This window comes from Mytilus californianus, unplaced genomic scaffold (genome assembly GCF_021869535.1).
Source record: "Mytilus californianus isolate M0D057914Y unplaced genomic scaffold, xbMytCali1.0.p SCAF_14, whole genome shotgun sequence".
Taxonomy (NCBI): Eukaryota; Metazoa; Mollusca; class Bivalvia; order Mytilida; family Mytilidae; genus Mytilus; species Mytilus californianus.
Window position 1 is genome coordinate 38,309,934 of NW_026262626.1, and position 15,987 is coordinate 38,325,920.

The window sequence follows — 15,987 nt, forward strand, 5'->3', positions numbered from 1 at the left end:
AACTGTCATAATTTAAACTTTTCTTGTATAATACACTGTCATGTTTGGGTTTTTGACCTCTCAATATCTTCCGTTTCCACAATGAAAATTCATAGTAAACATGTTTCCCAAGGAGATTAATTGATACAAATAAAATCACCAACCTTTAAAAAACACGCTTTTTAGGGTACACCTTTTTCAAAACTATTTGGAAAGTTAAAGATGCAATAGACCTTTTCCTGCTAGCTTGTGAACATCAATTTCAGTAATGACTTCCGCGAGGAAAATGTAACATTTTATCGAAGAACATAGTTATTTTTCGATAGAATATAGCATATCTCTCACGGAAGTACATGTACTTACTGACAAATCACGAAAAACATAATTTCATATCAATATCATATCAACAGGATATTACAAATAGACCAAACTGTTAAGATCTGACTGTCATATCTTCGTTTTTTTTATTTACAAAATTATGAAACCATCGAATACAAAAAGTCGGTTCAACTTCCTCAAACTGTTAGGAAACAAACTAAAGATCAAATAGTTTTGTAGGTAAAAAAAAATGACATGTCATCAACGTTAATGATCGACGTATGAATTTTTTGACACGTGTTACTGAAACAAGGTCAAGGTGAAAAGATTGGAAAAGCTAAAACATTCACCCGTAAAGCGAATAAGCCAGAGAACTTTAGAACGGCAGGTTTCTCTGTTTTCATATGATGACTACTTGAGATATAATCAAGTTTCCGAACTCCTTGTCGCTTCGTAAGGTGAAACTAATCGATTCTCACCTGATAAAAAGTATAATCTTAGCAAAGACATGATATCTTAGATTAAAAACAAATACTTTATTAATCTCTTTATTTATCTAAGGATCTTACAAAGAGTTGTTTTCATCCTGAAATATTTTCATTGAAAAAAGAGGTTCTCATTAATCATAATATCAAATATAACACATTATTGTATAAATGCCACCCAAATATTAAAGAAGATATACAGTTATTGAAAAGGTCGGGATTAAAACATATATTTATGTGTCTCAAATTTAAGACAAACTTGCCAATTTAAGACTGTAATATTTTGTTCTGCAAAAGGATATTTCTTTTAGTTAACTCTTGACAGTCACGTGACACCTTAAAGAATACCCGTAAACCCCTTTCAATATTATCAATACTTGTTCGTTATTGGATACATTGTAGATTGTTTAAGTATTGTAAATGTCGTTTTGAAAAAGTCGTCTAATTAATAAAGATTTCATTTCCTTTTCTTATGTTTATTTAATGGAATGAACATTAGACTTTCGTAACGGGAATCGTGTATTTTTTGTAGTAAAATTTGCATTTAACTATTAAAATTGTAATTTTTTTGCATTATCCCACGACTGTCAGTTTTCCACAATGCGTGTATAAATATAATTGGAAATTAATTGTCTGCTTGAAGATACGAGTACATAAATCAGTGTATTCTTGATCACCCGTCCTCTCTTGTAACAGTGGATTTTGTATATTGCACAATATGGAAAAATGGTGTCGGTTAATTCAGAACTTGATATCTGGCCAGCTCTCCTCCAGCTAGCGAATTGACCTTAGCTGTATATCAAACGTTTTTTTTTGCTACCGCAAAAATTAGCAGACGTCTTTTTTCTTTTATTCAGTTCCAGCAATGGCTCCATTGGGTGATGGTACTGGTGAACATCGTTCTCAACCAAGAAGCACATGTTGTGCCTGTGGGAATGCCCGATACCATATGCATTTTAAAGGAATTTGGTCCAGACAGACCCACCCAAAACATTTTCCTCTAAAAGAGGGTATGTATACAATCATTTGACATGATGATATATGTCATATCCTTACCAGGCTATTGGTACGACAGATGCAAAAGATAACACTGATCAAATTCTAATGTACACGATTGCAAATTCAATTGTTTTACGAAATTCGATATAAATATTGGAAGAATATTCCTCGAAAAGATATGAATATTTTCAAATTTTAATAAGAAATCTGTACTATGAAGTACAAATTATCTTTTTTTCCTTTTTTCCCTTTTTTTCGCCATGCGTTGTCAGTTTATTTTCGACTTATGCAGTTTGAATGTCCCTTTGGTATCTTTTGCCTCTCTTGTACTAATATTTGTTCAATCATACTGCACGTGTATTCATGAAACGTTTTTTTTTAGCAAATTTTCAGACAATGTTGCTTTCAATGGAAAAAAGTATTACAACGGTACATTTGCTTAAAAAAACCCCCATCTAAATTGAATTTGGTGTGACCTTATCATTTTCTATGCTACATATTGCTTCATTTGAAGTGTATATATATATATATATATATATATATATATATATATATATATATATAACGATGTTTGTAAGAGTGCCCTCCCTTTACTTTTAGTTTTTTCCAGCGTATACTTTATAAACGTAGATTTTATAAGGCGGACATTGTTAAATGTATTTACAAATCGGTGGGGTATTATATCTATTGCATGTAGTCTTGTATGCAGAAATTTTAAAATACGATACTTTGGACCTGTCAGAATTGTAAAAATGTATATGAGTTAATGGACGAATTGCATGTGATGTACTGTTATAGGGTTTAGAAAAAAAGAAATAGGACTATTAAGAAATGTGATATGTTTTATTTATACCAAAGATCGGGTATCAACTTCTCTCGCGTATAATTTTCACTTCAATTTTAGAGACGTTCCTTAAGTTATAGCAATGATAAAAATAAACAAAAAACACAACACAAGAATGAATTGATCTTCAGAGAAACCACAAAACAAATAAGAATTCCATTTCCGTAAAATGCAATTGACATGAAACTGTATAAGTCAAAATTATGTAATCTTAAACGTTCTCTTGTCTACAATTACAGGTAAAACAATTCATTGAGAGTATTTATTGCAGAAATTAGAATTCATTGTCATGAATACACCTTTAGAACATGTATTTTAACCTACAACGATGCACAGAAGTCGTTGACATGTCTAAATATTCAACGACCTGATTAAAATTTATAGTTTTGCACTAGAAAAGTCACAAGGAAGAGGCTAAACTAGAGATGCTTATGCTCTCATTAAATTACGATCGTCATAAAAAGTTTAAGACATTAAACTCAATTTTTACAAGCTTCATTAAAGAAAATCTTCTTCATAAAGAGAGAATATGTATTTGATTGTTTAATATCAAACGATCCACCTGCTCGTAAATAACGGTATTTTCTTTTAAAAAAGACCCCATGATGTATCATGTACTCCAAAATTGTTGATTAATTCATGATCTTATCTTTGATATATCTCGATATAAATTACATCAAGCTACAACCTTTTATTGAAGATCAGAAATGTACGTCAAAGTACTGTTGGAAAGATACAAAGTTGGAAATTATCCTTTCATTTTTTTACTATTTATTGAAAAGTGAATGATATTTATGAATAAAGTTTAACTTAACGTTCGGTTTTAACACGCATTATCATTGGAAAATACTTCAGCTGAATAATTATATTTATCTACACGTAGTTTTAATGTTGCTTTTAAAAAAATGTTGTTTAGTGCAAGACGGCGAACGAGTACGGTTTTATGTATCTTGTGATTATTCCCAAAAATACTCATATAGTTAAGATATTTTGAAAAAAGATAAGTTTTATAGATTTTATAGAAAATTTCATCATTTGATCAGCGTGTTCGACTCTAAAGAATAACTACGATCTAACCACTCTAATTCTCATTTTATATACCAAAAAAAAAAAAAAAACCCAAGAAATAATACCAACTTCCTGAATCAGCATTGTAATATCTACAATAAAAAATAAAAAAAATGTATATATAAGTATATATAGTAATGATGAAAAATAAGTTGGTCACGTGTGCACCTGATTTCAATCCAGGTTGTTGGTGGGGTTCGTATTGCTCAGTCTTTAGTTTTCTATGTTGAGTTTTGTATACTGTTTGTTTTTTGATAGTTTTTCTCAGTTTTTGCCATGGCATTGTCAGTTTGTTTTCGACTTACTAGTATGAGTTTGAATATCCCTTTGGTATATTTTGCCTATCTTTTGTGCTTCCGGGACCTTTAATAGCTTACTTTACGGTATGAGGTTAGCTCATTGTCGAAGGCTGTACAGTGTTGTTTATTGTTGTTGTGTTGTTTATTGTTGTTTCTATTCCCGTCTTTTGTTCTCTGATGGATAGTTGTCTCATTGGCTATCATACCACATTTTCATATTAAGACATGGATTACAGGTTCGTAAAAAGTTAAGAAAAAAATTCATCTCCTCGAAATATAGATCATGTGTTTACTTTTGGCATGCAAACAAACTTTATCATGGAATAACCTGAGAAATAAGGGCTGCTATCATTGACTCTTTTATTAACGGAAACCAGTGTTAATTTAGAAGGGGAATAACTCGTACTATAATGCAATCATGGGTTTGTCGGAATGAGGTATAATGTTCGATAGGAATATACAAATATATATATATATAATTTTATATTGTTTAAAAACCAATCTTGCATTATTTATTGCATAATTTAACGTCAGTATATTATATCATAAAGACATCGTATTAAGTAGATGTAAAAGGATGACGAAAATCCTGTGGGAAATATAGATCTGATTATCGTTTTTTTTTAATTTCATAATCATTTTAATTTCATTCAAATGTGAAATTACCAAATTTTCTGCATGTAAAGTACTTTGGTCCCATAAAGCACATTTTTATACCTGCAATTTATTTTTTTTGCACTTTAATGCACATTTAAAGACTATTATACATATAAATAACTCAATTTAATCATATTATCTACATGTGCATAAACCAATAAATTTTCGTAACCACATCTTTATAAATTCTTTATGTGTACTATACTTTCTGGTATATGATATATATTTACTTTTCAAATCAGCCAATATGACAGATATAAACCATATTATACCAATGTAACCCTTCTATTTTGTTTTATTTATCGGAATTATTTTATGTTTCCCTTAGTAAATTATAGACTGTGTCATTGCTTTATCTGGGGTGGTAACCATTTGTATCCATTACTCCTCCTAAACTACGCATTTATAATATACAAGCAGAAGGTTTAGCTTGCAATAAAAACATGTTTAGCCCACCATTTTCTTCAGAAAATGTCTGTACCAAGTCAGGAATATGACAGTTGTTTTCTATTCGTTCCGTTGGTAGTTTTAGCCGAGCATTTGATTTTGTCAGGTGTTTTGGACTTATGGACTTCTCCCTTTTTGAATGTACCTTGGAGTTCGGTATTTTTTGTAATATTTTTTATTACAATTTATTGCAACTTTCTCTGAATTGTAAACATGCAATGTCATTATGCAAGACCTATTGAAATGTTTTTTTTAATAATTTTTGATCCGAATTGTTGAAGGGTTTTCCTAAGCAAAGCATAGACATTATCATTGCCGCATGTTGGAACCGGGAGTATATTTCTGTGATGTTTGCTGGGCGGTACCTCTATAGTCTGGGCTTGGAATAAGAATACAACCTTGTAACGGGATTATTAAATACGATTAAAAATATCACGCCTCAAAATGACACAAAACACACATGGCAACAAAGTATGATACACATTTACACATTTCCGTGTGCTCGACATGTGTTTATTGAAAAAACCTTCTCCAGACACGCTTGAAACCAAAAGTCATCACGGCCAATAATATTAATGTTTGTAAGGAAAGAAAACAGCATCAACACAGTCTAAATTAAAGAGTAAAAACTTTTTAAGGTCGACTTTACCCGAGGGAGTTGCAATCTTAGTTTTAGTGTATTTTCCCCTAATTCATAGACCACAATTCTCCGTGGATAATATTTCTGACTGTCGTATTTTTTCCATTTCACAGCAATTTGTTTTCACCCAATTGAGAAATTTCCAAATTTTACGCATATAAATTACTTTGATCTCGTAAAACAAGTTTTTTTAGCAATTTTATTTTTTTGTACTTAAATGCATATTTAAAGCCTATAATACAGTTTAATCATATCATCTACATGTGCATAAACCAATACATTTATAATCACAGCTTTATAGAATTTATTTGTAGTATGCTATCTGGTAAACAGATATTAACGTTAATTTACAAAATCAGAAAATATTGCAGAAAATAATTAGATATCTGTAAGTATCGTTTGAGTTTTCTTTCAAAGTCTTTCAACTTTGAAATCTTCCCTCACACATTTCGTACATTACAAAAATATGGAAGTATAATTCCTTTTTGAAGAGAAACGACCCGTGCTTCTGGGATCTTCCGGTACTCTCCAGGACAAACGTATAGGAAGTCAAGCACTTGAAATATTTATTTGGAAGTACAGCTAATGCATTCAAAACAGGAGATGCTTACCCTGTCGACGCATCCGGCTCTCTCCGTTTGGAGTTCTTCCTATTCCTTCAGTTTTTGGTTGTTGCCTTGAATTGTCTTCTGAATCTATTCATGAGATTTGAACATCGATATATACAATCATTGAAACTACTCGATTTATGTTACTTGAACATCGATACAATCAATGTAAACTACTCGATTTATGTGATTTGAACATCGATACAATCAATGTAAACTACTCATTTATTTGATTTGAACATCGATACAATCAATGTAAACTACTCGATTTATGAGATTTGAACATCGATACAATCAATGTAAACTACTCGATTTATGAGATTTCAGCATCGATACAATCAATGTAAACTACTCGATTTATGTGATTTGAACATCGATACAATCAATGTAAACTACTCGATTTATGAGATTTCAACATCGATACAATCAATGTAAACTACTCGATTTATGAGATTTCAGCATCGATACAATCAATGTAAACTACTCAATTTATGTGATTTGAACATCGATACAATCAATGTAAACTACTCGATTTATGTGATTTGAACATCGATACAATCAATGTAAACTACTCGATTTATGAGACTTCAGCATTGATACAATCAATGTAAACTACTGTTGCCAAAATTTATGCCCGAAAACAATTTTAACATTTTTACGTTTACAAATATATATAGTATAAATAGAAAAGAATGTGAATTCCCATGTTTGCACATTTATGCTTTCATAACTTTATAATAATTCTTTTGAAATTGGTTTCTTAAAAAACAGCTTCAATTATATTTATGTTTACGTTAAAATGTCCCATAAATCAGCGAAGTCTCTCAGCTTACTTCAAATTTCACCTTAAAGTCAAACTGTTTTGTAGGTATTATTCCAGTAATAAAAGTATATATATAATATAGATATAATTACGTCAAAATATGATATATAAGTATAATGCAGTGACAGTCATAATTATCTCTGGGTAGATAATGCGATGATATCCAGGTGCTCGTTTTATTCCATAAAAGTTTTATTCAAAGATCAGCTGTGTTCTTTTTACAAAACATTTAAAACGTAAATGAAATTCTAAATGATGTTTGTTTGGAAAACGAGATCGGTATGAACTCAGGGTCTTTTTATAAAGTGAAGAGTTAATTTAGCTAGTTTCGCAATAATAAAGTCAACAAAAGAATAAATACCATCAGTAAAATAGCTAACAAGTAGGGGTGCATATTTCTAACAATTATATTGTCACCTAAATTATAAATTACCCGTCAAAAAAGTCTGTCATTTGATTTAAACACCTGGGGATTTATAACAAATACCTGGTGATTATAGGTAGCCATGAAAATTTGGAGTCAGTTAAGGTTGAAAAAACCGTCTCAGGTTATTTTACTACACCTTGTAAAATTCCAGAGGAAGTCACAATATTGTAATTGCAAATTTTAAACATCTTAATTTTAATGTAGGTGTAAATATCAGAAATTGACCTTATTTGTATGACAATAATCGTTTGCAAATGCACAGTTGAAATCGACATTCTTACTCAAATCTAGTTCTTGACTGAAATATTAACAACAAGCCAATTTTCGTATTTTTGAACTACATATACACGAAATGGCAATTAAGAGGTTCCTACCGTCCTATAGTTATGAAAGAAGGTGAAATCACTACATATTTCAATAAGTTTGCCGCCTCACGTTTGTGCCTCGGTGGCCGGGTGGTCTAAGTATTAGAACTACTGTATCACTAGCCTGTCAACACTGAGGTTGTGAGTTCGAATCCCGCACGGGACAGGTGCACTCGACTCAAATCTTAATTGACTAGGATTGTCAGTTTTCCTACCGAAGGTCGGTGGTTCTCTCCGGGCACTCCGGCTTCCCCCACCAATAAAAACTGACCGCCACGAAATAGCACAATAATGTTGACAAAGGCGTTAAACACCAATCAGTCAGTCTACCTTTAGTTATTAGAGAAGGTGAAATCACTACATATTTCAATAAGTTTCAGTCTCACGTTTGTGCAATTGATCAAAAGTGTTTTTATTTCAATATGAGTTATCCAGAAGTGCTACCTGTCTGTTGATACAGAGATCGTCGATAAAAAGTTACCGAATTAACTTGGCTGCTTTGTGTGCGTAATTTCACCTATTATTAAGTTTTCACACCTTACATTTTGGAATTGTATTATTCTGCTCGATGACAAAAGAAAAGAAAAGAAAAAAGAAAATAAAAACGACATAAAAGTGTAAAAAAAAAGTATGACACAGTTCTGACGTTACATTTAATTTAAACCGTCACTTTGTTAAATCCATGTCACACGAAAAGTACATTGAAATATTAACTCAATTACTAGCTAGAAGAAAAATGTTTTGAGAGGGAAGAAAACGTAGTACTCGAGGGTGCAAACTTCAAAAGAAAAGTTAAGTTTTGATTAAATTATTGAACAATATTTCAGCCAAGAAAGGTTAAAGAGATGTAAATAGATTTTATTATGGAGATTTACATTTCACTGTTACCTAGAAAAACAACATTTTATTTATTATAATATCTGATAGTATGTTTAAATCTGCACTTTTTAAAATGACAATAACACGAGACTCTTTTTAAAATATCAAAAAGATTTCACTTAAGTGAAAACTTATCAAACCTCTGATAGAAGTTGTTCATTTTTCTTTAAACTGAAGTGGCCACTTGATAAGAAATTTCTTCTTACAGTTGAAATGGATTTGACGGTCTAAATAAAGTATTGATTATTGAAAACAATGCATCAATTTTATCTTAACTTTTTACCGGGAGCTTTTCAGTGACAAACAATTTAACCTGTGTTAGTTTTTTTCTCAACTTCATATTTATTTATTCATTCATTCATTTAACATTTCTACTTGTAAAATACTTTTCGAAAAGTAGGATTTGCCACAATTAAGAAATATTAAGATAACATGATTTATAGAGGGAAAACAACGGAGTTCTTTGATTATAAACCCCTATACTTACAACCTTGTCCCTTAGTGTTAAATTGATATTCCTGGTTTGCTGTCTCATCAACAAATACTAAATAACTCCATGTATCCATAATTGTTAGGCGACAAAAACAGTTCGAATATTTTCGTTTTTTTGTTACAGAGAGAACACGACTTTTGCATTGGTCAAGTATAGTTGGTGCTTCTCACGGCGAAGACTATAGTATATGGGAGTATGGGAGACCAGCCTCCAGAGCTGTGAAGGAAGTATGTGAATATGGATATGTTAATCATATGGAACAAGAAATGAGAAGAAATGTAAGTTTTTAACTATAATTTTCACAGGATTCAATAAAATTTCGTCCGTCAGGACCGAATTGTAGGACATTAATCGAACATTGATTGAAAGTCTATTCACATATACCACGGTTGTGTTCCATTTGTTGTAGCCTCAATCCCATCCTCCTTTTATCGTTAATGACATTACCGAATACAACTGGTCACCGGATCTTTAATTGCCAGAAGCAATACGACTTGTGCAACTAATGGAGCAGGATATGCCTACACTCCGTAGAACATTAGTTCACCTCACTTTTATGTGGGGTTTGTGTTGCTCAATTTGTGTGTAGTTTATTTGTTTACGTCCTTTTTCAACTAGCTATTTGTTTTTTTTCCATTGATTTTTCAAACGAAGTGTGCATCAGTGATTCCGTTAGGCGTTTTCGTAAACTTTGAGTTTGAAATAACTTGAATTTTATGTGTGTAACTTTCAAAGTCATTCAAACATGGTGAAATTTGTAATGTTGATGTGTATATTTGGAAATTGTAAAACGGGGCAGATTGTCAGGTGCACAGAAGCTTTACAGCATCCGACAGATTCAACATTTAAGTTGACTGCTATTTTGGAACACTTGTACGGAATATTCTAGCTTGGACTGACTCACTACATCAGAATTGACAAAGTGAAATGAAATACTCTTCTTTATAAGAAATAACGTGCTTATTCGATCATGCATTCGAATTATTCGGAAATAAAATTGAGAATGGAAATGGGGAATGTGTCAAAGAGACAACAACCCGACCACAGAACAGACAACAGCAGAAGGCCATGACTTGACATCATGATATAACTTACGAAACACGTGATTTTCTCACGGAGAATCAGTATTTTACAGACATGTTAAAACTTTAAAAAAAAGTTACCATAGCAAATCGCATTGTCGTTTATATTCAAGTTTTAAAAACTCTACATTTATGTATAATGTGACCTTTTTGCACTGACCCACCTGTCCATTGAAAAGGCTTAAATTTGGAAAAAAATATGGAAATATCTGAACAGATACTAATAATCGTTTTCATCTTCTCTTTTTAAAGAATTGTTAATTCACGAGTAACTAAAGGTCAATAGAATATATAGTTTATGAATTTGATAAAAAGCATATTTGACCATATATGTAAATGGCAATATGATTTACATATTCTTGTATGAAATGGCCATAAAGGGGCGTGTATCTTAATAATAAATGATATTAATAAGATTAAATTTCCTCAATTTTTCTGAAAGTGGTTCATACATAGGTCAATAACATAAAAAATGAACCAACATTTTACACGCTTACAATAGCACACGCGAGTCTACACCTCTCTGAATTGGTTTTGGTAAAAATATTCTCCTGATTTTGTATGCATGTAAAATCAAAGTTAAATTGACTAATGAAAGAAGAAAGGAGGGCAACTTTTTTTTTATCTCCCTTTACACTTAATGTGTTGAATGAGAGAGAGAGAGATGAAAGTTAACTATAAACATCCGTTTTCCTTTTTAATCATATTTTCGAAATGTAAAATCGACTCAATATCAAGTCACCTTTTCGTGTAACAGAAAATTACTAAGTTATGTTAAAATGTTACAAATGCATTTTTTTCAGCAGACTGATTTAAACGAATTAAGCAAAATGTATACACAATTAATGTTCATTAAAAGAAAGTACAATAGGTCACCAGTTTTATGGTAACATTTACGTTCAAAGTTATATATCTTCATATATAATTTCCTTACTGAACTATTTTTGAACTATGAACGACTTTGTTAATGCAAAATGTCCTTATGTTTGATTATATATGTTAAATTAACTTCTGTTACTAAGATTGTTCAATGTACGAAACTTCCCAGAGCTTTACTTAATTTACCGGAAATGACAAATGTACATTCAAACATACAAACTTTGTAATCAGTAGGAAGAAAAGAAGCCTTTTGATGCATCAATATACCGAATGTCAATGTGTTTAACTCATCAATAAATACATCACTGACTGATGAAAAATCACTCCTAACTTTGTATGTTGTTTAGCTACGGATACCTGGTACACAAAGACAAATAATCTCGTTTTCACACCGTCTTGTACTTTCATACTTCATAAAATCTAATGTTATGTCCTTTAACCTTCAATGAATTTACTCTTTTGTGATATCTATAAATTCAATTAAATATGTGGTTTGTAAGAAAAATATTGAACATTTGTCAAATTTCATAATGGAAAACATGGTACATCAAAGAAAATATTCGCCAACGAATTATGATATGAAAATAAATAAAAAGTTGATTACAATAATCGCGAATGAATCCCACGATGGATAAAACGTTTCTTTATGATTATGTATATTAAGAAATATGTTAGTTTCTTACATGTTACAAAAAAGGTTTATGTGAAATATATAAATAACAACATAAAATATTGACCCACTGAATTTTATATTATCTGTTGGCATAACGAAACTGGGAAAATGACTGCTTTCGTAATGTAACATTCCGTCTTTATGCCCCCCTCACCGATAATGTTCATTCTACGTTAGATGTATTCAAAAATGCATTGTGCTTAATGCTTTCATTTTAAAATCTTAATTCAACAATATTGAAATTGATGATACTAGTATAGCAAAACAACAAAAGCATTTACTACGTTTTTTATAAACTTTAAGAGAACAAAAGACCCTTTTATAGAACAGATGTTACTAAAATTAACTATAGTCAAAAGCTGGGAAAATAAGGCAAAAAGACAGAAGCGCCCGAGAACCGAGTCCATTAAGCTTTTAGGCAGCCGATCGTGTAACTTTTCCGTCCCTGAACTATATTGCACCAAGAAAATAAACCAGTATGTCGGAAAAAAGACACACATGTCCTTAGAAAACCCCAATACAATTATGTTATAAATGAGCCCCTGTAGAATATTAGACTAACATGACGTATAAATCCTCATGTCAAACATTTATCAACCAGTTAATGTGTCTGTAAATGTTAAAATGTAATTTATTGCATATTTATCAAATTGCAATTGATAAATACATACAATAAATCCTTTAGAAATAATAATTATCATTTGATAAAATATATTACCAACAATTATGTGCGAGGTTTTGAAGAATTCCCCATTTTTTGCATTATCATGGTGAAATATACGCTGATAGAGAAACAGATAAATAAGATCTGTTAAAATTGTCTATCGTAAATAATTTTGAAACTACCCATACCCGTTAGTTTTCTAGTTTGAATCGTTTTACATTTGTCATTTCGGGGCCTTTTATAGCTGACTATGCGGTATGGGCTTTACTCATTGTTGAAGGCCGTACGGTGACCTATGGTTGTAATTTTTGTGTTATATGGTCTCTTGTGGAGAGTTGTCTCATTGGCAATCATACCACATCTTTTTTTTTATATATTTGAGCCAAATGGCAGGACATTTGAGCGATTAGAAATAGAAGTTTGAGCGCCAAAGTATTTTGACATTTGAGCGATAATTACACCTTATGTAAGAATCCGGGGTTTTGATTGGTTGATAGCCAGTGTATTTTTTACCAATTTACTGTTATCAAATGAATATCGTTCATTTTTTAACGCCGCCGGGGTATATACAAAAAGGATATGCCATTTTTACCCTCTCTGTCGTGGTATTTGCCAAAAAATACTCTATCCGACTGGACGCTTGTAACGTCACGATCATCAATGCGTTTTTGAACGTTAACATTCGGTGTAATTAAACAGATATAGCATGTTCTTGAGGGGTATTTGCGAAAAATACCAGTCTTGAGAATGAATTTCCCTCGCCTTACGGCTCGCGAAATTTAACATTCTTTCGACTGGTATTTTTCGCAAATACCCCTCCTTAACATGATATATCTGTTCAAAATACAAAATAAGAATAGGACATTTGAGCGAAAAAAAATTTAAGAATGATGAAGGAGTACCTCTTCTGTTCGAGTTTATAACGCACAAAGTTTAAATTTTCTTTTAATTGTAAAAAATACAAAGCACTGTCCATAAAACTTAAAACTCGCAATGACATTATTTTCAAATCAGTTCGGGCTTGAAATTTATATCCTAGGCTTCTGACATAAAAATCACTCGTTATTTCCTGCTGCCAGTACTGCGGATGAAAGTCCAGGAGATTCTTTTCCTTCGCCTTGTCTGTTCGGCTATTAGGTTTGATTGGTAAGTAGAGATCAACTCAGGACTACACTACCATTAACTACCCAGAACCGGTCGAATTAATCGGGTGTAAAATCAAATAAAACATATTTATTTTAAAAACTTACTCTCTTTTCTTACTTTTTAAAAAATATTTTGGTGGAGTTCGTGTTGCTCAGTCTTTAGTTTTCTATGTTGTGTTTTGTGTACTATTGTTTGTCTGTTTGTCTTTTTCTTTTTTTAGCCATGACGTTGTCAGTGTATTTTCTTCTTATCAGTTTGAATGTCTCTTTGGTTTCTTTCGCCTCTCTTTTCTTAACTCATATACAAGTATCACATGGAATTTCGCTCAAACGTCTTATTTAAAAATCCTGGAAAGGTTGATATTCCGGCGCTAAAATGTCCTATGATGTCGGCGCTCAAATGACCCTATGTGCATTTTTTTTATTTTCGCTAAAATGTCCTATGCCCTATTTTACATCTTTAAATAGTTAGTATCATGTTTTTGTCAAATAGATCAAGTCTGACTTTCTAAAAGAGTGAAGGTCACTATCGGAAACAAATGATTTTTCTATAATAAACGCATTTGGAGGTGAAAGGTCTTCCATTTGACACATGCTTAGGCAGACATTAAATGTGGGTTCAACTTTTATTACATTGTGTCGTTATTTTATTGTTGTAACATAATACAAAATGAATTTAGAAATTAGCTAACACATGACTTCAGGTCAACCCCCCTCCCCCCCCAACCAAAAAAAAAAAAATTCAAACAAAATATGAAAAATTTCTGCAAACTATTGATAATATAATTTCATCGTCGTATTCTTGTTTTGTTATGACATTTTGATAGTTGTTTGTTGTGCATGTATGTCGGAGAATCTACACGACCAAGGTTACTTAAAAATTCAATGTTTCCGCACTAGTTTTTAACTCTTTGCCTGATTTGACCAAATGATCATACTAAGGGTGCGTTTGGTTGACCGGAAGATACACATATCCAATGCCAATTGCTAACATGACAAGTTTTATTTTTCATTGTTACAGTTCTGTTTTTCTCAACGCATATATATTTGATTTGTGTTGTCTAGATTATCTAAACTTAAATATAAAGAAATATAAGCTTGCCTTCGGGTGCGGGATTTTCTCGCTGTGTTGAATACCCATCGGTGGCCTTGGGCTGTTTTCTGCTGTTTAGTCTGGTTGTTGTCTCTTTGACACATTCCCCATTTCAGTCTCTATTCTATGTATAAAAGATGTTGGGTGAACGCCGATGAGACAGCAAACCAACGACACAAAACTAACTTGATATATATGTATATTACATCGATGTTCAGTAATTATATCATGAGCCCAGCTATATAACGGACACACATGGAAGATAAACAATAAAATTTCTATCAACCCAAGCAGACTGAAATCATGTGCAACGAGATGGTCAACACCCATTCCATGCGTGCCTCACAGATGAAGCAGTTCTTGGGAAAATTTTTAAAGTTCAATTAAACCGACAAAATGAGGAATAAATACAATAAAAGAGACTTTCTATACCGTCTTTATTACCGACAAGGTACTGGTATTTGTCATAAAAATGATGTGGTTCAACATATTTTACTGCATTTCATTCATCTATACGAAGCACACATTTCGCGTTATGTCAAAATGCTGTCAATTATGTAGTCAAGGCTCTGAACAACTATGAGTCTTCGGAAGACGGAATAACTCAAAATATAGAGATTTTCCTAAGGTACTACAGTACGAGTAGGAGGACGTATCACACAAACAGTAACCCAAAAAGATAAGTTAAGACCGACACGAAACACAATAATCAAATAACAAAAAGACAAACAGAAACCCCCCACAAAATACCCATTTAAGAGTACACGCAGTTGCTGAAAGCTAATTCAAATCCAATTACAACTTACAAATAAATTGTGTTTTTACCAGACGAAAATGTTTGTTGATTTTAAACCATCCGATTATTAAAAGATTTAAATTAGTTAAAAATCTTCAGTTGTCTCCATTAAGAAATTAGAACTAAACATATATCTTCTTCAGCTTTATATGTGCCTTTTTCTGTGAGACATGTTCTTATAAATCTGTGATGAAATTTTTGCCCCTAACGTGTTGATATTATATCCTTTATACGATAAGCTCATTCATTGCTAAAACTTGATGCGCGAATTGCGCGAACATTATTGGGAGCATATTGGGAGTAAAGTAGTTTTCAAAAGGACAA

General features: G+C 31.7%; 1 protein-coding gene across 4 annotated transcripts in view; it reads left to right on the plus strand.

Annotated features, from left to right (window-relative positions):
• LOC127724480 (spondin-1-like) overlaps nucleotides 1–15,987 on the plus strand; it is an 81,717-nt gene that overhangs the window by 53,451 nt on the left and 12,279 nt on the right. For all 4 annotated transcript variants that reach the window (XM_052231460.1, XM_052231458.1, XM_052231461.1 and 1 more), the window contains exons 5-6: nucleotides 1,640–1,792; nucleotides 9,455–9,609. In XM_052231460.1, the coding sequence (XP_052087420.1) occupies nucleotides 1,640–1,792; nucleotides 9,455–9,609 (308 nt within the window). The remainder of the gene's footprint in view (nucleotides 1–1,639; nucleotides 1,793–9,454; nucleotides 9,610–15,987) is intronic.